The sequence below is a fragment of the Neolamprologus brichardi genome, chromosome 6 (assembly GCF_056152115.1).
Source record: "Neolamprologus brichardi isolate AB-2024 chromosome 6, ASM5615211v1, whole genome shotgun sequence".
Classification (NCBI taxonomy): Eukaryota; Metazoa; Chordata; class Actinopteri; order Cichliformes; family Cichlidae; genus Neolamprologus; species Neolamprologus brichardi.
Window position 1 is genome coordinate 24,403,999 of NC_142109.1, and position 26,488 is coordinate 24,430,486.

Genomic DNA, 26,488 nt, shown 5'->3' on the forward strand with positions numbered 1-26,488 from the left:
AAATAAAAATGGCAAAAGACTAATAATAAGTAGAAAAATAAAAAGTAAAAATAATGATAGTAGTGAGGGTAAGAGAGAACGAAAGAAAGGCAGGAAGGAGGAATCAGCAGTTTGAGGACATATTTCCATGACCTAAGTTGCAGAAATGCAATTGTTGTACAACAGTCAATCAGTGGTTAAAAAATTATTTGATAAGCAAAAGAGGCCAAACGAATTGTCCTCAATTGAGTTAAAGGGCAAAGCTAAAGCTCAGCCTTTTTAATGTAAAGTTTATTTGATGAATTCTACCCAAATCCATACATAATTATATCCGGAAAATGATCTTAAGTGATCTAACAAATCCATTAAGGGATAGTAACATCATATAATTATATTATTCATCATTGCCAACAAGCTAGCTACATACTTCAGAAACATCAATATCATCATTAGTGTTTCTATTTTTCTTCCCATTGTTTTTCCTTTAAAAAAAAAATTAATTAAAAAAAATCATTATTATGTCTTTATCCTGTTTTCCTTCTCTCACCCCAACCGGTCCCGGCAGATGGCCGCCCCTCCCTGAGCCTGGTTCTGCCAGGCGTTTCTTCCTGTTAAAAGGCAGTTTTCCTTTCTACTGTCGCCAAAGTGCTTGCTCATAGGGGGTCATATGATTGTTGGGTTTTACTCTGTATCTATAAAGCGCCTTAAGGCAATTTTTGTTGTGATTTGGCGCTATATAAATAAAATTGAATTTAATTAAATTATACAATTGCTGTCACTTTACCCAACACATATGTACATGTAAATAGCATCATGTCTAACACTGATACCATTTCAATATTATTTTTTCTTTATTATTAAGATGCAGTTCTTTGTGTGGTGCTAATGTTACTGTATGGTAGTCCCAATGTACAGGTCATGGATCATAAATCATTAAGAACAATTTATGCCATAATATTGAGATAACACTATTTTTACGATAAGGTTACTTTCACATTGCTTTATATGCAAAAAGTAAGAAACAGGCATTTGCTGTCTTAAAATTAAAATAACTTTATATCCACACAGAGGATCTACTCAAGTTATCTAGTTACTGATAAAGTTAACATTGTCCACAGTATCATTGAAGTCGGTCCTCTGTGAAAATGCAACCAAGCAACGCTATATGTAACTGAAACAAAAGACAAACTGCATGCTCAAAGTTAACAAATATATATTTAAAATGTTCAATCTGAAACTGAGTGGCCGCTTAAACCAACATCTCACCTTAAAAGTCACTGCTAGCTGCTGGTTTAAAACTTTATGAGTAAAAAGTAAAAGTTAACCAAATTTAGGAACACTCTGATCTATTAAAAAACCAAACCAACAACATCTTTATAGTCACTAGCCTTTATTCATCTCAGCTAAGGAACCATTTTCTTTCTTATCTTATTCCATCCACCTATTCTCAGTTTTAATCTGCTCCCTCTCTTTCTATTTGCATGTACTAATTTGTGAAGTAACTGACTAATAGGTTAGTTAATTAATTAGTTTATTACCTTAATGAGTCACTGTCATGCATGAATGTATCATTGCCTTTTTTAAAATTAATTATCCATAAGGACAAAGAAAAATATTATAAAGTATATGTAATTGGAAGGCTTTAGGACCCAGGGGACCCAAGGGAGGGTATAAAAGAGGAAGTAGCAGCGGGTGCTCTTCTTCTCTCATTTGTACTGACAAGCAGCTGTGAACAATGGTTGTGTGAGTAGGTGAAAAGCCTGAGAAGCTTTGTCTTCTACACAAATGGTTGTTTTAAACTTCTACAGCAGAGGTTCGAGGTATAGGCTGTTTTTCTTTTAGTGCTTTTTTAAATTCGTTGAAATGTATTTGATGTTTATTGTATTTTATGTTTCTAGTAGTGATTTTAGAAGACAAGCCAGGTGTGCAGCAAACACAGTTGTCTGCTGGAGGTATGTTAACTTAATATATTTGACATTTAAAAATAATATATTTATGCACTACAATCTAATTTATATCGTATTGCCTCCTGCAGGAAAGGCTGCACATGTGAATTTGTCACAGTTTTTTCCTCCTTCTCATTGTCGTTGTGTTTTTCTCCCAAGTTGGTTTGAGACTAGGGTCACCTTTTAAAACTGTTTTTTTTATGCCGGGTTTGTTTTTATTTCAACTGGGCTGGTGCAATATTAGTCTGGCAATCCCTGAGCTGGGCTCTTACCTACGGGGAATTAGGTCGTTTAGAGGTGCTCCGTGTGGATTTGCAGTGAATAAGTTTTATTAAGAGTGATTTTAGTGCCACCGATTATTGCCTGAACTAAAACACTTAGTGCATAAGTGTTCTGTTGGGCTCGTATTTATTTGGGGTGGATTTGTTTCTTTTAAAGCAACGAGCATCTGGGACCGCTGAGGGAGGGCAAGCCCTCAGGTGATAGTTGCATTGCTGGCAGGTTGCACCAATAAGACTATATTGTGGTCGTTAATGACCTTTTCCATTTTGATGTTTTAGGCCTTTTGCAAACCCTTTGTTTTCTTTTAAAATAATAAATTTTAACGTATCTGACTGATATTGACCCTCTTGTCCCGTTTATTCTGGGCTCGTTCCTGTAAGAGCTTTGGGCCTGAAAGTTTGCACAAGTAGTATAGAGGCCCTTAGCGGTTACTCGGTGGCTTTTACTCGCTACATATAGTAACAAAAAAAGTCATGGAGGAACCAGGCAAAAAAAGGAAAAAGAAAAGGAAGACAAATGAAATAAAATAACCCAAGACACTGAATAGAGACACAGAAGACATATGCAAACAAATAGACAACAATAAAAAGAGAAAGAAGATCTTAAACTTAACCTTCACCAAGTTTTATCAGAAATCTAGTTTCCCAAATGTTCACCTAGAGCGCTTAAGGTTCAAACAACAGTTAGCCAGCAGTAATTGTGCCAGGTCTTTACTCTAAGACTACTCTAAGATGCCCAATACAAGTCAGTAATAGTTTGGCCAAATTCACCATTTTCCCACATTTAATCTCTTATTTACCATGGATTATTAATTATCATTTTTTTTAATATTACAGTACCAATAAATGTTTTTTATATACAAAAGAATACTGTTAAACACATACCACAGTGATTGTTTTGGTAGCAGCCAGTCCAGTTTCTTGAATAAGACTGTAGCAGACGTTTTAGTGTGCAGTGTGCATCAGTGTGTGTTTGTCTTTGATGGCTTTCTTTTATGAGGAACACTTCTATATCCTCATTCTTTCCCTAAAGTATTTGACTGTGTTTGATCATTTGCTTACGTGATGTAGAGGTTATTTACAGTTGACTGTGCTGATTGCATGTTTGGCATGTGTTTTTGCTGTAAATCACTGTAATTCCTTTGCTTATTTATGGGATGTGTCTATAGGGATGGGTATTGATAAGATTTTCACGATTCCGATTCCATTTTCGATTCTGTTTAACGATTCGATTCTTTATCAATTCTCTTATCGATTCTTTTTTTTTTTTTTTTTTTTTTAAAAGGAGAACACTAAGGTCGATTAGCTTAGAACTTTGTTTTATATCTTCTCTTTGAACAAGATTTAGGAGTAACATGGCCTTACAAACCCAACAGTGAGATCTTAAGAGATCCTTAAGAGATCCAGCCTATGGCTCTTCCATGGGGTGTCACAAGGTCCCCGGGGAAAAAAATTGTAAATGTAAAATAAATATTCTTCTGTAGCAATAACATAAATTATTCTGTAGCAATTACACAAGAATATCCAATAATGTCCCTGCCTACAATTAAACACATTCACTTACCGAAAATCGGGGGCATCTGCTGTGGCAAATGGGTGCAAGCCTTTTACCACAAACTTAGTCACTGCTCGGTGACATTCGTCTATCCTGGCCTGAAAGTAGATGCTACCGGTAGACTGCAGCGAGAACTGCCAGCATCTGAGCCAGACTCTGTCTCATCATGGTCACCTAAATGCACAGTAATGGCAGGTTTTGTAATAAGGCAGATCGCGCTACCATAATAAGCACTGTTAGTTGATTATTTACCTGCCGCATTAACGGGAGAGGACCGGAGCAGAATTAAAATCACGACATTCATTTAAGGTTATCGCGTGTTTTGTGAGCAAATGCTTTTGCATATTCGTAGTGTTTCTTCCCTTAAATGAAATATCTACTTTGCAAGTATTGCAAGTTGCCCTGTTATCCGTTCTCGTAAAGTATAACCAAACTTTTGAGCATTTGAGCCGCTTAGGCACCGTGTTTCCTGCCAGGTAAATGACGCTCCGCAACGTGGTGTCATCATTCGGGGTGACTGGAATCGATAAGGGAATCGTTTGCAAAAATGGCAAACAATTCCAAGGAATTGAAACCGTAGGAACCGGTTCTCAACAAGAACCGGTTTTCGATACCCATCCCTATGTGTCCATGTCCCCATTCTTCCCTTGAGGCTCTTTGACTCTTTAAACTCATGACATTGGCATAGTTGGAATGTTTTACTTCTGTGAATTAAAAAAAACTAAAAAACAAGAAACAAGAAAAGACTGTTCAAGTAGGAAGAATGCATTATTAGCATAATCTTTGGAAAAAGGCTCTCTGAATCATAAGACACGTTGCAGCTTCTCGAGGGCGATCGTGGCTCAAGAGTAGGCAGTTTGTCTTGTAATCGGAAGGTTGCCGGTTCAAGCCCCGGCTCGGACAGTCTCTGTTATTGTGTCCCTTGGCAAGACACTTCACCGGTTGCCTACTGGTGGTGGTCAGAGGGCCTGGTGGCGCCAGTGTCCGGCAGCCTCGCCTCTGTCAGTGCGCCCCAGGATGGCTGAGGCTACAATGTATCTTTCCATCACCAGTGTGTGAATGTGTGGATGACTGAGTGTGTGAAGCGCTTTGGGGTCCTTAGGGACTAACAGTTAAGTAAAGGAAATTATTTGTGTGAATTTTAGCAAGTGATTAAAACTATAACACCACTGCTGATGTAGACATTCTTCATATCCCTTGTTTCTGTTTGCAAGACCTTATGTCTACAGTCTTGATGTAGCACACCACAAACAATATCTTAAACTGCTACTACTCATTATTATTTACAACTTGATAAATTTAAGGAGCTTGGAAAGAAAGTATCATGCGCGCTAGAAAGATGCCTCTCGTTCTAAGATCCTTAAACTACAATGACCTGGTTGACTGAGAACCTTCACAGACAACTTGATAAATTAACACTAATGAAAGCGATTGTTCTTTTTTTTTTTTTTTTATTATTTCAGATTATTTTAGAAACTCAACATTTAAAAGGTAATCAAATTTGCTATGTTGAGACTGTATGGACACACTTCTATACGATTTAACTGACAATGCTTGCAGTGTAAACAAATAGTTTCATAACTGTCATTAGGCTGCTAAGGCAGTCAGCTAACTGCGAGACACACACCCAGGCCTGATCAACATGTGGTGGGCTGGCCTCAGCAGAGGGTGTCAAAAGGGTAGAAAAACTAACACCAGAATTTTTACAGTGAAAAACCAGAACCCTGGTTCACTGATACAGCTGTCTCAGGGTCTCCTGGGGACTGTGCAGCTAACCTCATGATAGTGAAACCTAACAGCAGAATGTAAAAATGCAACGGGGAGGTAGAGCTTACAGCCCGATCTGGTGGGGAGGTGTGGGATGCCAGATCAGATGCCCCCCTTCTGGCTCTCCTCTCTCTTGTCTCTTTTCTCTCTTGCTTCTGTCTATCACCTTTTCTATCGCTTTGAAGTAGAAAACAAAAGACAAATATAAAAGGAAATTAAAAAAGGAATAAGTTTAATACTAATACCTAAATTTCAAATTGTTTTATCACTAAAGTATGGATGGAAATTGATAAGAATATTTTACATATGCCAGAGACAAACTGCAGAGTCTGATCAACCTCGACAGGGTTATCTTTGGATGAGGGTGTCTAGTGATAATGGCCGAAACACCCAATGTGCAGGGGCTGGGTCTGTGACCCAGCATTTTGTGTTCATTTTTGTATTTGTGATTTCTTATGTGAAAGGATGTTAAGGCTAGAACTTGAGTTTAGTTTGTTTCCCCTAGGTCTTCTGTGTCAGGTCATAGATTTCCTATCGGTGTGTTTCCTGCGAAGTAGTCAGACTCGAACGTCAAGGAAGGTGGTAGGGAAGCAGACTATGCAGACATTTCAGATTTCCAGAGGTGAGCAATTTATTTACAGTGAACTTAATTTAATGTGTAACTTAACAAAACTCCCCCCAATCAACTCAATTAACAAACCTCAACAGAACATGGATCTGGTAACGGAGCTCACCTCTCCTCTCTGCTGCATCTGGTAGAGACTGGCTTTAAATAGGGCCATCAATTTCCCTCCAATTGCCCAGCCAGTACCACTCACTCAAACTGAGGGATCTAAAACTCTACACAGATGATCTAAAACCACAAAACCTCTACACACTTCTAATATGCACATTTACACAACTAAACGGTAGTATCAACGAAAGGAAAAACATTCAACAAATCCCTTTAAACCTTAACACAAACAAAAGGAAGCATCTCTATGGAAAAAACCCCTCCACTTGGTTTGACCTGCTGATGTCATATGTGAGATCATCAGGACTTTAAAATGAGGAAATGCTAGGCGGGCGTTTCCCCACACCTGACCCTCATGAAGACTGAAAAGACAAACAAAGTATGAACAAATGACTTAATCTGTAACATAATAAAATATAAAGAAACATGTAACTGAGTATTTGCCTTAATTTGCAGAATGTTTGATTTGCCGGCAACAAGACGCTTACACAAACAAACCTGGGATAGTGAGTGAAGCAATGTTACTTGACAAATAGCAAATCATAGCAAATACATAGAAAAAGAATGTGTACAATGTGCAAAAAAAAAAAAAAAGGTAAACACATGTCACATTTCCATGTTGTCAAACCTGGGTCATGTCTACGTCTCTCCTTGTTTCCTGCTTTATTTCGAAGAGGTCTTGTGTTCTATGTTTATTGTTTTAGTTTCCCGGTCCCCGTGGTGTCATGACATTCATTTGTGTCTGCTGTTTTCCCGTGTGTTTCCACTCCCCCTGATCACCTCCTGTGTGTGTGTATTTAGTATATGTGTTGTCACTCAGTCGTTGTCAGGAATTCTGTTCTTCTCACCCAGTTTTGGTACCTCTCGTCTTAGCTCTCATAGTTTCATAGTTATCGTCATAGCCTCATAGTTATCATGGCAATCTTACTTGTTTCACAGTCTCACTCTAGTCACTGCTTTGTCAGGTATTTGGTTTTGCCCAGCTTATGTTTAGTTTAGTTTCGCCCCACGGGTATCTCACATTGTTTTTGTTTGTTTCAGCCCAATAAAGGCTTGCTTTTTGTTTGTTCAAATTCTGTTCTCCTGTGTCTGCTTTCATTTCTTCAAATCACGCTCCATACAGTCTGGCTGTGACACAATGAATCCAAGGTCCACTACTGATGTGTCTTCAAAAGTTTTATATTTGTATTAAATATTATAATCTCGATCAGATTTCTAATCCCAAAACCTAACCAAGGAATTTAACAAGGGAAAAAAAAGAAAAGAAAAATTGGTAGAATAATTTGTGATAAAAGGCCAAAACACCCTGTGAAGTTTAGGCACACAACTGATGTGTCCTGCTGGTAAAGCTTCCGGGCTTCCTTTTCTCATTGTAGCCATCCCTCAAGACTTTCTCCATTTGATGCAATGCAATATCAGGGATTATAAAATCTAGTCCTTTTGTTGAATTCGATTCTGTTTTAATTGTGATCAATAAAGTGATCAATGAAATGATTGATGCATCATTAAGTAGGACAACGTGCGGTAGTGCCATTAAATTAAATTGTTTAGTTGTTCCAAAGTTCAGATAAGAACAAGCATCCAGTAAATTTCTAGGCATCTCAGAAAGAAAAACATGGCGTCAACTTTTATGACTGCATACCATTATAAACTAATAAGAAAATAGCAGAAAAACACTCCAATAAAATAACAACCTGTTTGGTAGAATGTTGAACACCTGTGCTAAACCACATCACAACAATAAGGTTACTGAGAAAATGGCCTCTAATAACCATAGGAGTATAAGTCAGGTTGAGAAGAAACAATGTACATAGTATTAAGCTAAATAAGTTAATCATAAAATATTTCATGTTTTGTGTTGGGAAAACACTGCAGAAACAGATGCAGAAAACATGCATATGGCTAAGGTGTGCAAAACCTTTGGCAGTTTTTGAAAGGTGCAATTATGAGCAAAACATGCCAACAGAAAAGAAACAATAAGCTTGGAATCACATGTCGTAAAGAACTGACAGTAAAATGTAAAGTAAATACCAGGGGAAAAAAGAAGCCATAATCACTGTTAAAAAAAGATGTATGTATCTTATGTAAGAAATTTTTACTTTTAATATCTGTTAATGTGTTTGGCCATTAATTTGAGTGAAATAGCATTTGAGTGACAATGCCACGACATTGGCATGTGCTGATTTTTCCTGTAAGGGTAAGCTGATCTTTTCTGGTAAAATTAAATGAAACTAAAGGAATATAACTAAAAAACAACAAAAAATAACTAAAAACCTGTTCAATGATGCCTTCTTGTTCAATATCTCTGTCTGACCTCACAAATGCACTTCTGGAAGAATGATCAAAAATTCCCACAGACACACCCCTAAACTTTGTGCAAGGCCTTTCCAGACGATCGGAAGCTGTGATAGATTAAAAGGCTGTGCCAATATCATTTTTCCACAATAAAATCGCCATTATCTTGTGAAACCATCAATATGTTCTCTTTTCCTTACCATTATATTGTAAAACAACCATTATATAATGGTTCCACAGTAAAAAAGAAAAAACACAAACAAAAAAATGGTATTTGTGATTAACAACAAAAGTTGTTTTTTTTTTTTTTAATTTAAAGTAATTTTATTGCTGTGTCTGGTTTTATTACTATGTGCATATTTGTATTGTACAGCACTTTGGTCTACCAGGTGTGTTTTTAAAGTGCTATATAAATAAATGATGATGATGATCTGGGCAATGATAATTGATTGTTAAAATCCATTTTTATGGTAGTGTTTTAAACACTAAAGTAACTATATAAAAATGGTTTAATGGATTTTCTATTCATCATGCTTTTTTTTATGTGCCTCCCATTTCTATTCATGGTACAAATATGCAGAAGAGTTGCATTGTTTGGTGTGTGATGTGCAGAACAGATGTCAGTTGTGGGAAGAAATGTTCAGTAGTAACACCTTTCTCATAAATGCTACAGGAAGTAATTAAAATGGCCAGGAATGCAGTTTCAAAAGTGAAACAACAATCTGAACTAGAAGGCTAACCTCCCAATTAACCTTTAATTTAAATTATAAAAAAGTAGAACTGAATTAATAACCAGAATTATACATATAATAGACATGTATGATCTTATTTAATAGCGAAACCACATCACAACAATAAGGTTACTGGCTGATCTGGGCAATGATAATTGATTGCTAAAATCCATTTTTATGGTAGTGTTTTAAACACTAAAGTAACTAGGGATGGGTACCGGTATCAGGTGCCATGATGGCACCGGTTCTGACATAAACGGTAGTAACCAGACTGAAAAGCAGCGCACATTTCGGTGCTTTATTTCGGTGCTTTTTTTTCCCTGAGATGTCATACACTTTGAATTCTAGCCAATCATTTTACGTTTCCGAGGATAGTAGGCGGGCCCAGGTACGTACGTACTTTTAGAGCAGAGCTACAGATTAAAAATGCCCAAGGCTAAGCGGTCAAAAGTCTGGCTGTACTTCACAGCAAAATATGCAAACTCAGCAGCCTGCAACAAGTGCTTTAAGCTGATACTGTGCAAAGGAGGTAACACCTCAAATCCGATGAAACACCTGGCGACCAGTGTTGCCAACTTAGCGACTTTGTCGCTATATTTAGCGAGTTTTCAGACCCCCTAGCGACTTTTTTTCTAAAAAAAAGTCGCTAAAAAAAGACGTGAAAGCGCATATCGCTTTTACTCTCAACAAGCAGCGGGTGCTGTAACGCAGTCAATTCTTCTTTTACTCTTTTACTCTTATGCTGTTTTGTGGATCACAAGGTTTTAAACTACTTATAAACACACACACACACACAAAGTAACTCCACCAGAGTGCCTATTTTGGGTCACTTTTGCCGGTCCAAGCCCGGGTAAAAGAGCAGGGTTGGAATTGTGACATTAAAAAAACAATAATTGCTAAAATAAATTTAATTTGTTGTTCTAAATAAATTCTAAATGCATTTAGGACGTTTTTTACTCACTTTGTCTCTTCCACGATGTTATTTCTCTCTCCAACAACATAGATTACAATTACATTAGCATGACCAATTATGCAAATTAGGTGATGACGTCAGTTAGCGACTTCTAGCGACTTTTAGGACAGCCAATGGCGATTTTCCTTACTGAGGAGTTGGCAACTGCTGGCGACGCATAGCGTTTTTTTTAAGAGCAGAAAAATGCGCCGTATTTGATAGCTTGCTGCGAGACCTCACACCGAGCGCATCTACTGCGGGTGTGGTGGTGACGGATGATGATGGCAGTGGCAGCCGTTCTTCTCTGCGTGAGTAGCTTCATGTTGTTTGTGTGTAATTTACGTTGAGTAGGCTAACCACGTTATTACATTAATGCATGTAAGGTGAACTAGCAAACACTGTCGTAGTTACATGCAGCTGTCTTCTTGTTTGATGGCAGATACTCCCGTCACCCTGGCCAAAAAGGCTAAAATGACCAAAGAAAAAGTGGAAAACAGTTAAACATGAGAGGTTTTTGGACAAAGTTTGTTCTTTCCATTGTTTAAGCACTGCTTCCAGCCAAGAGTGATATCATATATGCCCTATAGCTGCAGAAAAGGCTAACATTGTTATCTTTTTACAAAAAAAACAGCTGAACATGAGAGGTTTTTGGACCAATTTTGTGTTCTCCATTCTTTAAGCACCGGTTTGAGCACCGTTTAAGCACCGGCACCGTTTCAAAAGTACCAGTTTGGCACCTGTATCGGATAAAACCTAAACGATACCCATCCCTAAAAGTAACTATATAAAAATGGTTTAATGGATTTTCTATTCATCATATGCTTTTTTATGTGCCTCCCATTTCTATTCATGGTACAAATATGCAGAAGAGTTGCATTGTTTGGTGTGTGATGTGCAGAACGGATAAGATATGTCAGTTGTGGGAAAAAATGTTCAGTAGTAACACCTCTCTCATAAATGCTACAGGAAGTAATTAAAACTACGGTGGCCCCTAGAGACAAAGCGCTTGCAAATGCTCCAGGACGCTAGGGGCAGTGTTGAGCTCGACTTGCAAAATAAACGGCAAGTTTGTATGGGACAGTCTAGTCTCCGTTGCGCTTCCCAGGTTGCCTAGCAACCATGATACTAACCGCTGGAAACGTGTCGTACAACTTTGTTTGACAGAAATGAAGGAAAACATATTTTGTTCATTTGTTTGTTTGTTTCTACAAGAGCTTTGTGTGATTTAATAAGTATCTGAGGTTGAGACCACAGGACAGTAAAACATGATTTTTGGGCTTCATTTCTGTACTGAACAGTCATTTAAGATTAGTTAGTAAATAACAATTAGCTAATGTTGTTCATGAGACTAAAGTCATATCACTTTGGTAATGTAAATATAATATGGCCAATATTATAGTTATTATATTAATCATTATTAGCTATTACAGCAGTGAACATGAACTCTGTGTCAAATACTGAGCCTCAGTACAGATTCAAGTTGCAGTTATTTATGTCTTATCACCTTAAATCTTCACTCAAAGACAAGTATCTTTGACAGTGCATATATAGGTGTATCATATATAAGAGAGAAATGTTGTTCCTTCAGTATGTTGGCATTACTAAATTTGGCTCATTGCTTACATACATGTGTAAAAAGAAATTGTATGAGCTGTGATAACTGTTTCTGATCGAATAAAGAGTAGACTGATATATTGAATATTCCTTTATTGGGTGAGAAAATCAGATCAGACCATGTCATAACTGCTTTAAGGCATACAGAATAGATATCAGAGCCTTAAACAGGCTGACTTCTGCTAAATGGGTCAAACTGGGCAGAAAGTATACAAACACATAACATCACTATAGAATATGATGTAACACTATAGATCAACTTACCTCAGAATATATAAAGCATATAAACAATTACAGCAATATGATGCAACAAACACAGCAGTGCTACTAATCCAAAATACTCAAAGCTTCATAGAACTGAAACAAACATTTATTTTTAGCTCCATTCAGCTGCTGATACATACTTTAGATTTCTGAATATTAAACTTGTTTCTGCCTTTCATTGTTTTTAACTTAAAGGCCCTGAGTACTTTCTCCCACACTGAAAACACTGGAATGATAAAATTATTTGAACATTACCTAATAAGACTGATTCAGGACAATTAGTTATGTTAAACTTTCCTAGCAGTCCTTCACAAACAGGGAACAGTCTGTCTATTCTCTCCATCTGTCAGCTGCTGCTGGCTCTTCCTCCTCCTCTTCCTCACACACTGCTGAGTTTGTCCTGGTGGATCATCAGGGGTGCAAAGCCTCACAGATGATGTGCAGCAGTGGGTCCCTCAGTCTGTCCTCACTCTGAACACTTGCAGTTGTCACACATGGAAATCAAATGTGTGATAAGCTGCAGGATTCAAACACAAGTGTAACTTATAAATACATGTTCATCCTTTTATTCCACAATCGGAGAGAAAGAAACAGAGAGAGTGTGCAGGACAGACAGGTGACAGTCTCAGGTGTATACACTGCTACAAAACAGCACAAAAGAAAGAGGATTGTGTTATTACAAGAAGAGTTCCCAGATGGTACAGTGGACACATGTGTGACTGCTGTGATTAAAGCATCTTTCTTTCAGCTTAACGAGTGAACCGTCAGCTCGTTCAAACACACGTTAAAGTCCGTTTGGCTCGACACCACCGAACAAAGGCAGCAATATAACACAGCTAACATTAACAGTGCAGTGAATCCTGCTTGTGCCGTGATATTCAGGACTGCAAACCGAGCAGCATCACTGACTTTCAGCTTGTTGTGTTTGTGGATACATGACTGACTTTAATTATCCATAAAATCATCACATTCTCTGTAAGATTAAAGTCAACTATTGAACGGTGTATATTTTGAAGTAAAGGCTTTAAAACCAAGTTAGTACAAACATCACTAATGTCACATAACTTTCCTGACATGTGGCCAACAGTAATGTTTTAATGTTCTTCATTATAAAAACATTTGCGCATAAATAAGTGACATAATATTCAGTACTTACTTCTTTACTCTTCGGCGGCTCCGCTTCCCCCGTTTTTTTCGGCAAAATTATCCACACCTCCGCTGCGCTATGAAATCTAGGATATGTTGGGCCATGAAGGCTACACCGACCCATCCTTAAAATTCAGGGAAATTAAGGACGCATTTGAGGGCCGCATTTCGAGCAGCCTTTGAATTGGCAGCCTTCGTCGTGTCGCTGTGACGTAATCGGCCTTAAAATGCAGCGTTTAAGGCTGCAGACCCCAAATCCGGTCATTGGTACTTCCTGGCTTGTGTAGTTACTAGGTAACAAAAGCTCAACACTGCCCCTAGCGTCCTGGAGCACTTCCGTTGTGTTTTGGAGTTTGCAAGTGTTTTGGAGTTTGCAAGTGTTTTGGAGTTTGCAAGTGTTTTGGAGTTTGCAAGTGCTTTGTCTCTAGGGGCCACCGTATGAATTGGCCAGGAATGCAGTTTCAAAAGTGAAACAACAATCTGAACTAGAAGGCTAACCTCCCAATTAACCTTTAATTTCAACTATAAAATTGTATAACTGAACTAATAACCAGAATTATACATATAATAGACATGTATTATCTTATTTAATAGCCCTAACTGAGGGAAACAGAAAAAGCACGAGTTTCTTCAAAAAACGTAAGCATATGATTTAAAACAAAAACAATCTGAATTCATGTTGTGTCTCAAAATAAAATTAATACATTTCTAATGATGATAACGTAAACGGAGTAACGATAGCTATTATTGTTATTACAGGTATTTTTTCATTCAGCATTTAAAAGGTAAACAAATGACCTCAAGATTGTTTGAGGTCATGAGTTTACTGAAAGTGGGTTGCAGCATAACAAAATAGCTTCACAACTGTAATCAGACTCTGTTTTAAATGCTGCTACAGTGATCGATGAAATGACTGATGCATCCTTTTAATTATTTAGTTGTTCTGACCTTTATGTAAGAACAGCTGACATCTTAGGTATTTTCATATTTGGCATCTCAAAGGTGCAGAAAATTTACACAGAAAAACATAACATCAACTTTTTTAACAGCACCCCATTATAAACTAGAAAGACGTGAGGAGACACAAACAAATACAAAAATACTGGTGGCCGGCAGTGCTACACCTCAAAGATTCTACTTCTGCTGGCAGAAGAATCTTAATAGAGCATCTTTTCAAGAGCTTGAATCACATAACGAGACAGTATCGTCGTTTCAGAGAGTCGGGGCCTCGTTTGTATTTGGTCAGGTGACATTCTGAAGAACCATATGGGCCTTGACACAGGCTTCATGTGGACATGTCCCCTTTGCTTGACACTGAAGCCCCGACAGGACTTGGAGCTTCAGACGTAACATAACTAGCTGTGATATATTCTCTCTCAGTGCAGGTACCATACCTGCTCTTTCTCATTGTGTTGCTTCATAGCCTGTTCAACTTACTAATCAAAGTTAAGGTATTTGATTCATGTGTCACAGATTCATTATCATAATATAATTTCTGTTTGTTCTCTGTTACTTACAAGGTGCAGAAAACACAACACTGATCCAAAGAATGATTAATATGTACAAAGTGTACTCTCCAGTGGATGTTGTCTTAACTACAGAACTAGTAACAGGAGGTGGTTTAGTGACAGTGTCAAGCAATCTAGCCTGCTGCACAAATGTCCCCACATTTCCTACACCATCTAAAGCAGTCAGCTCCACTATGTGTGACCAGCAGGAGGCAGTGTAGGTAACCACTGTAATATTGTCACCCCCTGCCCCAATTGCTGTGGTGATATTCAGAGTACCATTCCCTTGGCGAATGGTGACCCTATCAATGCCAGTTCCATTGATGCCATCAGTGAAATTAGCGATTAACTCCCACTGGGAGGAAGCACAAAGAACTATTTTTAACAAAAATAATATGACGCAGTTGTTTTCTTATCAGTCCCTCATAGCTCCGTGAAGGAATTTTGCCTGTCTAAAGAATGTTGTTTGAGAAATCTTGTGGTTTGTTCAGATGCAACTTTGCAGATCTAATCTGTGCTGACATGTTCTTTTTAGAGATCAGATGCTTTCTCTGTCTTGAACTTTAGCATTTAACATGCATAATTAGGCCTGTAGAGTCTGAGGTTTAGAACTCGCATTATTTGCAGTTTTAGTCAGACCTTGAGGTGAATTTGCTTGTTTATTTGCTACTAGGAAGACTCTAATTGCACTGACACACAATTGAATGTTCCAGACCAGCCAACTGCCAAACCTTCCGCTTGTATAGATGGGGTTACAACTGCTGATTAATCTTGTGCATTTGTACAGTTGTACCTGGTTGGAATTTAATTCCTCTTAATTCCTTTGGAAGCAGTAAGGGTGTACTCAGTTTGTCACAGGACTGCATAGAGACCTGTGAAAACTTTGTTTTTCACATGATACATCATATACACAACAATGACAGTATTAATATAACAAATTCTCACTGTAACTTAATTTATTCATGTATTACTTTTGGCATACTTGCAACGATCCTTTGACCTCTGTGGAACCCGAGTTGTCAAGTGACAACTCAGTGACCTTTACTGTGTCACTTGCTGTCATAGTGATCAAGATGCTGGTATTACCATCTGAAAGAGCGGTGAAGTAAGAAAGGTAATCTACATGAATATCAGTGTGACATGTCCACTGCTAAATATAATTGTTTAAAATATGTCTGTGAGACCAAAGTAAGTGAGGAAAACTGATTACCACAAGAGAACTTTACAAACTATAAAAATGAACAAACAATCGCCATAAAAGTACCCTGACCTGAGAGAGGATGTCCTTCCTTAAGACTAAAGTCCCCATGGGCTCCGACAGACTCTTCAACAAGGTTATAAATGAAGTTCACTGAACTTTGACCTGAGTATGAAAGCACAACAGTAGACACAGACAAATAAAATCTTTGAAAAACATCTCATATAACTCAGTGGTTAAAAGTTAACAATAATAATACTGACCTGTGACCTTAACTAAGTAAGGGTTGTTTGAGCTAACACTGATTTGCCATAGCCCCGTTTGATTATCAGTGTAAATTATCAGCTTAAACGACACAAGTTTCCTGCTCTGGTGACAGATGCCAAAGGCCCACTGGACTGATTGGAAGTCTGAGAAACACCTGGAGGAGAGGGATAAACAATTACAAAGATATTTTCAATATGATGATATAAGAGGTAAAAAAAAAAAGAAACAAATGCATCAAAAATGCATCTAAGAATTATTAAGAGACATTTGTGATGACAAAACCTGTTGGGCTGGTGAGGCTGAAGGTGAGAGGTGAGTCTCCTGTGATGTAAGCTGTTACATTATTTAATGAACCATCAACAGTAAAAGTAAAATTGTCAGGCCTTCCAGGATTCCTTGCTGCCTGAAAAACTGTCACCTAAAAGAAGAAGGAGAGAAACATCACATTTACTCACACAGTGTGATCTTCAGTCAGATATGATTCTCTTGATTGATGTCTTACCACAGCACTGGCTGATGAGTCTACTATAACACTGGTAGCCAGAGAGAGTTCTGACTTAGTGACCTGAATGGCCTGACCTCCAGAAGCTTCAGCTAGGTCTTGGTATAACTGGACAGCGGATCGACTCATTACACGTGGAGCCACACCCTGAGAGGTTCAGATAACGTTTGAGAGTTACATGGAGACAAATACTGTAAAAATAATCTGATGTTACATGCCAAAATGTATTATATTTTTTATATTATATTTTTCAGAGCAAGGATGGTATAAAGTTCACTCTTACCTGAGATTTGGTGCTCTCTATAAGAGCAATAATGGTGTTTTTAAGATAGGCGTCTTTAGCTGGAGCATCAGTGAAGACAAAAATCCCAGAGAAAGGTGGAGCTGCCATCAGTGCCAGCTTTTGTTTATATGTAAGGCATACAAAGTATCAAAGATTAAAAATTAATAATTCAAAATGAAAAATACAATCAACCACTCCGACTAAAAAGAGACATTTCTATCCACTGCAAATACACGTGTTTAATAATAAAAGTCAATCTCCTGGGGAATTTAAATCTAACTGTATGATAACAATTTGATGATACTCCATCTCCACCTTACAAAATTTGAATATGACTGTGTAAAATGTATCTCTGTTTATATCACCTGTAGTCCAGACAAGACCATTTCTGGGATATCTCCTCCTCCACTTGCAGACAGACAGTTGATGCGCTCTTTGAAAACGTCTGCATTTGCTGTCATAACCAACGGCCCATAATATGCACATACAGTATAATGTAAAACATTTTAAAAGCTACTAAATTGTGCATTTGCCAAGCATTTAATTACAAACGGTGCTGCCATTTTATTCTTATTTATGTGAAAGTGAAAAAAAACAATTTTTTTTTTCACAAGCAGCATAACTTTACAAGATGCTTTTCAAACATGTTCCTATTTTATAAAGTACAAATTCACCCAGTAAATGATCTACCTGGGTCATTGAAAGGTACCAATATGTAACCGGAGGGTTCCTGTCCTGTTCCTCTTTTTCTGTCAATGATCTCAAAAGAAACCCTCTTTGCTTCATCAATTTCATTTCTCATACTTCCTGTTGTGTCTATGACAAAACACAACACAGGAGACTGGGAGAGGCCCATCAGTCTACAGAAACAAACATGAGAAAAATCAAACAAACAAATGAACAAAACAAAACAAAATAAATCTTGTTTCAAACAAATACACAGTTAATGTAATTCTGAATAAAGTCTAATTTTCTATAACAAGCGAAATAATTATTTGAATTTGTAAGTCTCTAATTTATAGCTTCACTTTAATAAAGTGAGAGAGAACATCAACCAATAATCACATTGCATTTAAAGTATAAATAGATTTTCATGTCACTGAGTGTAAGTTTTTGATCCCCTATGATGCAGTGAGAGTTTTTGCTTCTACATCGTGCTCATGTGGCACATAGATTACGATCCTTCAATCAATCACTCAATTTTTGATCTCAACTTGTTATGCGTAGAAAACACACATCTCCATAGAATAATCCTCTTCCATTCCAGCCTCTCCACCACCATGGGTAACCAGAGAGCTGCCGAAGGATGTCAGAGACAAGACTATAGGCCAAAACAAAGCTTGAATGGGCTGTTGGTTCACCAACCAAATGTTTAATGAGAGGGTGACTGGTGGTTGGATCATTCAGAAATGAAAAAAATAAATAAAATTACCATCAAACGCCCTCTGTCTGGAGCTCAATGGAAAACATCGCCTCATAGGGTGAAGATGATCATGAGAAAATGACATATGACCAGCTATGTAATATCTGAAGGGGGAGCACAGTCACCAGGAAATGTATTGGTGAAAGCAGGCAAATGTACAGGCCTGTCTTAGATTTGCCAGGAAACACTTAAATTATTCAGAGAAAATGCTAAGGTCAAAATCAAGATGAAACCAAAATTGAGTTTGATTTCCATTGACTCGACCCACCTTATTTAGAGGAAGAGAAATGCTTAGTATAACCCAAAGAACACCATCGTCACAGTCAAGCAGGTGGAAACATTGTTCTTTGATGCCGTTTTTCTGCTAAGGGTACAGGATGACAATGACAATGTTGAAGATGGGTTTTGAATTGGTTGTCCATCATGACCAATGCAACAAAAAAGAGGGTAAAGAAGAAACAAATCAAGATCATAGATTTCCAGATTGTTGGTTGACATTCTGTCTCTCTCCATTAAAATTAAAGTACTATAAAAAATTAGAGACGGTTCATTTCTTTGTGAATGAGCAAACAGAAGGGGATCAAATAATAATTCTCTCCACCATACTGTCTTAGAGAAATAAGAGGAGTGGAATATTACAAGGTCAGGCCCAGGATATCTGACTCACAGGGTGTACATGTACGTGTTGCTTGCTTGCTCAAGACAAGAGCAGATGGGGAGTGAGTTCATGAGAAAATATACAAATGCTATATCGGAAAAATTTCATTGTTAGTCTTTCCTTTCTCCATGGTGAGTAAGCACATCATCTACATTTAGGGTTTAAGTACAGAACACAGGATGACTAACCATCACTCAACAATAAAGATTCCGGTTTCTTCTCTGCCCACAAACCACATTGGACTTGAGATATTAAGGAAGTAAGGGGACTTTCTACTAAGTCACTGCTTTCACATCTGCTTCCTGTTAAGCATGGTTAGGGGTTAGGTGTGTCCCTGAAAACCTAAAAATATCACCCTATTTTACCTACTAAATTGTGATCATCACCGGTCCCAATTCGAGTCACAGAGCTTGAACCAGCATTCATCAAAAGAGATGAATTAGAATTATTATTAGAAATAATCTGACACCAACAACAACAACAACAACAACAAAACAGGCAAAACACTCTTGCTGTTGCTGGCTCAGGCCTCTCCTTCCTCCTATTGTTGTTTGTGCCAGTTTCTCTTTTTCTAATGCATTAGTGAAAGAGCTCAAAAGGATTTGCCTTGTCAGAGTCTTATGACAATCACATCTCACATTGTTCTACGACTTTGACTGATGAGGCAAAAACGAAAACAAGATTTCAAAGGTAATCTCTTCTCTATGGTGAGGTTAGTGAAATAACTAAGCTACCTTTTCTCATACACAAAGGTGCTGACACTCAATGGTGTAGAATTACATAATCAGAGATATCGCAAAAGAACAATACAGTATGTGCATGATTGTGCCAACTTGTAGAATTTTTCTTAGTTGAAGAAAAACCCGTTTTTGAACTTTTGCCTCTGCACACCACCAAAGCATATAATAAATCAAGCTATCAAACTGAAAGTTCAATACTACAAAAGCACAGGGAAGCTATGTTGTGTTTTATGGGGTGGGACAAACTACTAGCACATACTTCTAGTGCTAGCCCCAAGTTCAGATAAATAAGCAGGGTTGTGTCAGGAAGGGCACTTGTCATAAAATCTTTGGTAAATCAAACCTGCAAAACGTGGAATTTTCATACAGAATTGTTCTGGGCCTGGGTTAACAGTGACTGCTTCTGTTGCTTTTGGCCAAGAGGAAGGAGATGAGCCAGGCTCTGGGTGGTAGGGAAGAGTTCCTAGATTACTGGGACAGTGGAGCTTAGGTGGTGAGGGAAATTGTCAGAAAGGTGTTTGGTGTATTCTCTGGACAGAGTATAGGAGACTTGGAGGTGGAATGAGGAAGTAAAGGAAAGTATTCAAAAGAAGAGTTTAGCAAAGAAAAAGTGGGATAGTTAGATAGATGAAGAAAGTAGACAGGGCTAGTGGGAGGCTAGGTGAACAGCAATGAGATAGATGTCATAGGAAAAGGCTTGTAATTAGTAATATGTGAGGCTGGACTCTAAGGAAGGAGAAAAGGGTCATTAAGTATAGAAATTAAGTGCCATTTGCTCACTGTTTGAGCAGGAAACCATATGCCCATAGTGACCTTTAGATTTAATCTGATTTAGTGCTCAGTTCAGATCAAAAATATTATAATAGATAATTTTAACATTGATGTAGATGCTGAAAACAACAGCCTCAACTCTTCAGTTAATTTAGTGTAAGACTCAGTTGGTATCGAGCAAAATTTAAATCAGCTCACACACTGCTTTAGTCTCACTCTGGAGCTTGTCCTGATATACTGCATAGAAACTGATTCCTCCACTGTTATCCTTTTAAATATGTGCCAACACATTTTATTTTTATGCTAGATTATCTTATTAATAAAATAACATACTCATGTGTTCAAACCCGAAATCTGTGGCTCTTCTGAAAAAGAAGGCAACAAATAAGAGATGCTTGACTCACAACTCTTAAAGCAGATAATACATAGGTTAACGATCCTCTAACTAGAGGATCGTTGTTTGGCCTTGAAAAAGAGGTTGGTATTCTATAACCCCCTCTATAAGATTTTCACTGAGAGAGACATGAAGGGACAAAATTAGAATGGGTGTATCAGAGGGACAGCTCAGGTAGAGCACTTTGGGGGAAAAGTTAGAGGCAAGGCTGAGATGGTTTGTACATGTGCAGAGAAGGGATAGTGGATACAAGAAATTGGACAAAGGTGTGTTGATATGCAGTGCGATGTTGATGTAATGATAAGGTTAATCAGCAGGGGGCACTGTCTTTAAGAAAGCTAATGGATGGCAACAAGGGAGCACATAAAAGAAGACTGATCAGTGGTGTTGTATAATAAATTGTTTGGGGGAGTAGCTCACAAAGCACAAGTGGATGCTATGTTATTTTTAACAAGCACTAGGAGGATAACACAAAAGGGTGTTGAGCATTAGTTGCCAGGAGGAAGAAAAGAGGAAGACCACAGAGAGGATCAATACATTTAGTGAAGGAGGACGTGCAGAAGGCTGTTGTGACAGAAGATCCCAGAGATGGGATGAAATGGCAACGTTGCAAATGATGCACTGTGCTGTGCTGCCCCCTAAAGGGAGCAGTCAAAGAAGAAAAAGAGCATAATAAATAGAACAGGCTTGTTCAGTGATTTTTGGATGTGTTTGTGTGTCATAATTGAACTGGACACGATAAATGTAATCTATGATTATATATTATTTTACTAATTGTTATGAATATTTGTTCATGACAGAGTTGAAAGTAGAAGTTCATTACAGGCACAACTGAAATACATACTTCTGGTAGTTTCCTAAAAAATATATTATCAAAACAAAAATACTTTATTTGAAACAACAAGAGAACAAACCTCACCGGGTCATTAAATTGTTGCCATTCAACTGTGCAAGACAGTGGTTGTAATTCTTAAATAATTAAGGCAATTTTTTTCTGTGACTGTTGGATTAAAAGTCATTTTGGTGATGTAAAGAGGCAAAAAACTGCAAAAAAAGTGCCTACAAATTGTGGATATAACTGTGAGTGTCCTTCACTACCAGAGATGGGCAGTAACGCGTTACTTGTAACTGATTACTGATTACTTTTTTCAGGTAACGAGTAAAGTAAGAGATTACTATTGCAAAAACGGTAATTAGATTACCGTTACTTTCCCGTAGGAACACTGCGTTACTGCGTTACTAAAACCGTGATTTTTTTGCGAGAATGTCTCATGACAATGATGTAAGCGAGTGCGACGTTCGTGACAACAGCTGTGTGCAGACCAACAGTGGATCATATATCGAGCGCAGGAGAGAGTATGAGCGTGCAGCGTTTAAAGCTTGGAAGTACTGACCTTATTTTGAGTTTGATTCCATAAAAAGTGACAAAAACATTAGTGTCCGTTGTGCGTTGGAAGAAAACTTCTTTTTACAGCAAAAAAATCCCCCCTAAACTTCCAAGCAAGCACCGGGAGTGCGCTACCACGTAATGGGAAATTCCCAGAGAAACTCGCGGATTCTTCAACTGACCGCTGCGGCATACCTGCACCAGGGCAAACCTCCGCCTACCCTACTCCTGCTTTACAGGTGAAAATAGAGCATCAGGACCGCTAGTCTTTGATGTTATTTATTTTCTGCTGTGTTTCACTTGCATCTATTTAAAAGAGTGAGTGTAAACACACACACACAAAAAATATTTTTTGTGCTGGAATGTGCAGAAAATAAGTTTAAATGTTAAACAAATTTCTTCAGTCAGAGAATGTTGCATATAATTAAATTTTTGCTTAATGCATAAAGTTAAAAGATTAAAACTAATAAAACAAGTTTTAAAAAAGGACTTTTCCATTTGATTACATTTTGTATTGAATTGAATTGAATTGAATTGAATTGAATGAATGCTTTATTGGCCATATGCAGGTCCCCCCCCCGCCCCCCCGACTTACACACACAACAAAGACATCACATGGGAATACAGTCCGAGGTCGGCAGCGTTACAGAGGAAACACTGAAAAAGTACACAACAATGGGAAAAGTACAAGAGGGAAAAAAAAGACCTCTACTCATGCTGGGCACCTATGGGAGGACAGCATGAGAACAGGAAACCAAAAAAACTCCTCTGCACAGAGAGCACATAAATGTCCACATTACAACACTGGAGCACGTGACAAGCCACAGGGTTGGGTAGGGGGTGAGGAGTAATCCGAAGGAAACACAGCAGTCATCCTGCACAGCACTACCATTCCAGTGCGGCATCCAGACCCGCCGTCTTCCCCCACAGGAAACAAGCATCGAAGGCGTTTGGAAAGGGAGGGGGATGAGTGCGTGCTTATCAGTGTAAGTGTATGTGTGTGCGTGTCCAGAGTTCAGCTGAGACAGTGTCCTTCGCCCTATCAGGCTAAGTACACAGTCCGCTAGCCAACCCAGGTGGAATTATGCAGATGGATTATGCAGAAAAAGTAGAATTGGGCTGAAAGATCTATCGCTTTATCACCTATTCAGGTTGTAAATCGTGTTTTTAAAAAGTAACTAAGTAATTAATTACTTTTGAAAATAAGTAATCAGTAAAGTAGCTGGATTACTTTTTTGGGGAAGTAATCGGTAATTAGTTACTGATTACTTTTTTCAAGTAACTTGACCAACACTGTTCACTACACACAATTGTTTTTATTCTGCTTCTCCGCAAAAACAAAGGCAAAAGAACAATGTACATGATGTGACAAATTATTTTATTTTTTATGTATGTTCGCATGAATGCATGAAAAACGCAAAATGCAAAATGCAAATGCAAAGATCAGCCTAATGGAAAGGAAGAACCATAAACAGCATTGGTCTTATGGTACACTTTCACCAAAACAAAAGAGAAAAAAAGACAAATTAGAACAATACAAATAATAGTAAAAATGACCCAAAATCCATCTACTGCCAAAGCAGATATTGGATGCAACATATTGCTTTCTTTGCTATAAACACAGTTCATATTGCTTGTGAGTCTATAGCTGATTCTGCATTCCTTTGTTTCTGTCTGGATGTCAGTGACTTTGAAAATCTCATATGGGGGAATTAGCACCTGATTAGTTTTTTTCAGGGCAGAGTAATATGTTATGTCAGCGCCAAAGCACGTTTGCACCTCAAAACATGAGATGTTCCTTGCAAAGTCCCACTCATCAGAGCCTAACATGAAGGTGCTAAACCGAACCTGTTTGTTAGAGATGTTCAGGTGTAAAAGTGTCTCTGCTTGAAAATGTGTACTAACACATGCCACCTGGCTGTGTTTTAAAATCTGAATGCCTTCAGTTAGAAAAGAATAAAGTGAGCGTGACTCAAATGTCTCCTTTGGTTTTCCAGTTCTATTTGCAGACTTGAAGTTGAGGTTTACAGGTTGCAACATAGATTTTGTGTACATATATAAAGCAGCAGAATGATCTTTCTCCAGGTGCTTGTGTTGAGGCTTTCTGGTGTGTTGCTCTGCATTTCTCCAGGCTTCACTGAAGTTTTTTAAGCAGGATTCCCATTTTTGCATCATGGAATTATCATTTAAAACTGTAACTTCAAATATGCAGTCATAAAACATGGCATCACTGTGGTAAAAAGTCAAATTCTCAGTAGATGTCTGAAATTAGAAGGAACAGCTTGTTAAAAAAATATCCAGCAGATGGATGCATTAAATGCATCCATCTAATGCATCCATCTGCATTAAATCAACAGCCAGCATTCATCTTCTTTTAGTCTTTTTTAGATAATGGCTTCAAGAATCACATTAAAAGTGTAAAGATTTCAAAACACTGGTTATGAATATTATGATAAAGTGCCACAAAAGAAACCAAAACTTAGAAAACCCTTTATTTTACATCTAACTTTAGCTTGAATCAAAAACAAATAGTGTAAATTATGCAGTATTAAATAATTTAAAGTGGTATACCTTTTTAACAGTATCCTGCAGGCTGAATGGTAGATGTGTGACAACAAAAATAAGAGTAGTAATGGCACATATGATCGTTTTTCTCTGACACACTCGCGACACTGAAGAAGCCATAATTCATCTGAAAAAAAAAGAGAATTTAGTTTAAAGTGAATTATTTGTGTTTTCTTTTCTTTTGTGGAATTAATTGGAAAACCTGTAAAATGTCAGTGTATGTCATGTATCTTGGCACAAACCCCCCACCCCCCACATATTTCACAACATGACTGTGTACAGTTCATTTGCTTGCTCTACACAATAGAAGTGTAATAAAAGCCTGTTTCAGTCTATATGTCTATATATACACATATGTCTAGACATCTATTTGCCATATATATATTAGTTTAAGGCATGCTGGGCTGTGTGATAACACTATGGTGAATCAAAGTGCTACTATGTGAGAGAAAAAAGAGCTACTTGCATGAACTCAGCTTGTGTTGTGTGTCTTTGTAACTAAAATGTTTAGAAAATACGAATCTGTGAGATTTGCCAGTGTTAGACAAAACAAAACTTGAAATGTTTAATAAAATACACCACTGCCAGAGGATCACATCATTAAATGTTATATTCAAATTGATATTGTTGCAGCTTGTCACAATGAGAGAACTACATAGGTCCTAAATTCCTGACACAGTCTGTAAATACTTAATTCCTCTAACATCAATGTTTATAAACTATCATAGACAAACCAAAATGTAAATAGAAAATTAAATAAATAAAGTTTTTCTCTGTAAGATTTATCTGAACATATCACAGTAAACAGAGGGTGACAACATACTGTAATGTCTCTGTATATATGTGGAATGGTTAGAAAAGACATTTAAAATATGCATTTCAAAATTCTGTCTATTTTCTTTTTCTTTATTACTTACAGTATTATGAACAGCCCTACAGTTTAAGGTGGTCTTTTAATTCCAGAGTGAAAATGCTTTAGTTCCCTTTTTGTGTTTTACGGTTGAAAGACTTGCCTTGGTTTTCTGCTTGAGCTAGTCACCAAACAGGATTAGCTAGTATTACCACCTGTAGGACGTCCCTCTTTGAATGTAAACAGTGATACTGACAGAACAAGTGTGCAGGAAAGTTTTCACCCACACACAGTAAGTACATGTGAATGTGAATCTGCTGCAAACTGAGAAAACAGTTCAAAGTAAAAATAAAACAAATTGTAAAAAGCCATTCACTGAATGCGAAGAAGTTAATCAACAAACACAAAATACTGCGTAGCTATCTCATGCAATCTAAGATCCATTTTAGCTCTCCAACTTTTGTGAGAGTGTAGAAGAATTTGCACACAGCATCAGATTCCTTTCATACTTTTTTGCACGTGCTTGCACTTACTATTGTATAATATTTATCGATTTTCAAACCTCATATTACTTCAATAAGAGTTTCTGTCTTGATGCATGCTCAGTCATCCAGGCAAGGAAATCCCAAGAAGGGACGCAGCGTCATCCAAGTGACTTCTTCAGTCTTAGCTGACTGCA

The 26,488-nt window shown here is 37.6% G+C and overlaps 2 protein-coding genes across 2 annotated transcripts; both read right to left on the reverse strand.

Annotated features, from left to right (window-relative positions):
• Window positions 1–16,310: 16,310 nt before the first annotated feature.
• LOC148102553 (von Willebrand factor A domain-containing protein 7-like) lies at window positions 16,311–17,129 on the reverse strand. Its single transcript, XM_087842573.1, has 4 exons — window positions 17,022–17,129; window positions 16,739–16,885; window positions 16,519–16,654; window positions 16,311–16,390 (listed from the first exon to the last, which is right to left on the reverse strand). The coding sequence occupies exons 1-4, from the start codon at window positions 17,127–17,129 to the stop codon at window positions 16,311–16,313; spliced, it is 471 nt and encodes a 156-aa protein (XP_087698699.1).
• Window positions 17,130–23,837: 6,708 nt separating this feature from the next.
• On the reverse strand, window positions 23,838–25,955 carry LOC102779725 (ecto-ADP-ribosyltransferase 4-like). Its single transcript, XM_035906335.2, has 3 exons — window positions 25,877–25,955; window positions 24,966–25,086; window positions 23,838–24,656 (listed from the first exon to the last, which is right to left on the reverse strand). Exons 2-3 carry the CDS (start codon window positions 25,077–25,079, stop codon window positions 23,838–23,840), a joined length of 933 nt encoding a protein of 310 aa, XP_035762228.2. The 5' UTR covers window positions 25,080–25,086; window positions 25,877–25,955.
• Window positions 25,956–26,488: the final 533 nt, after the last annotated feature.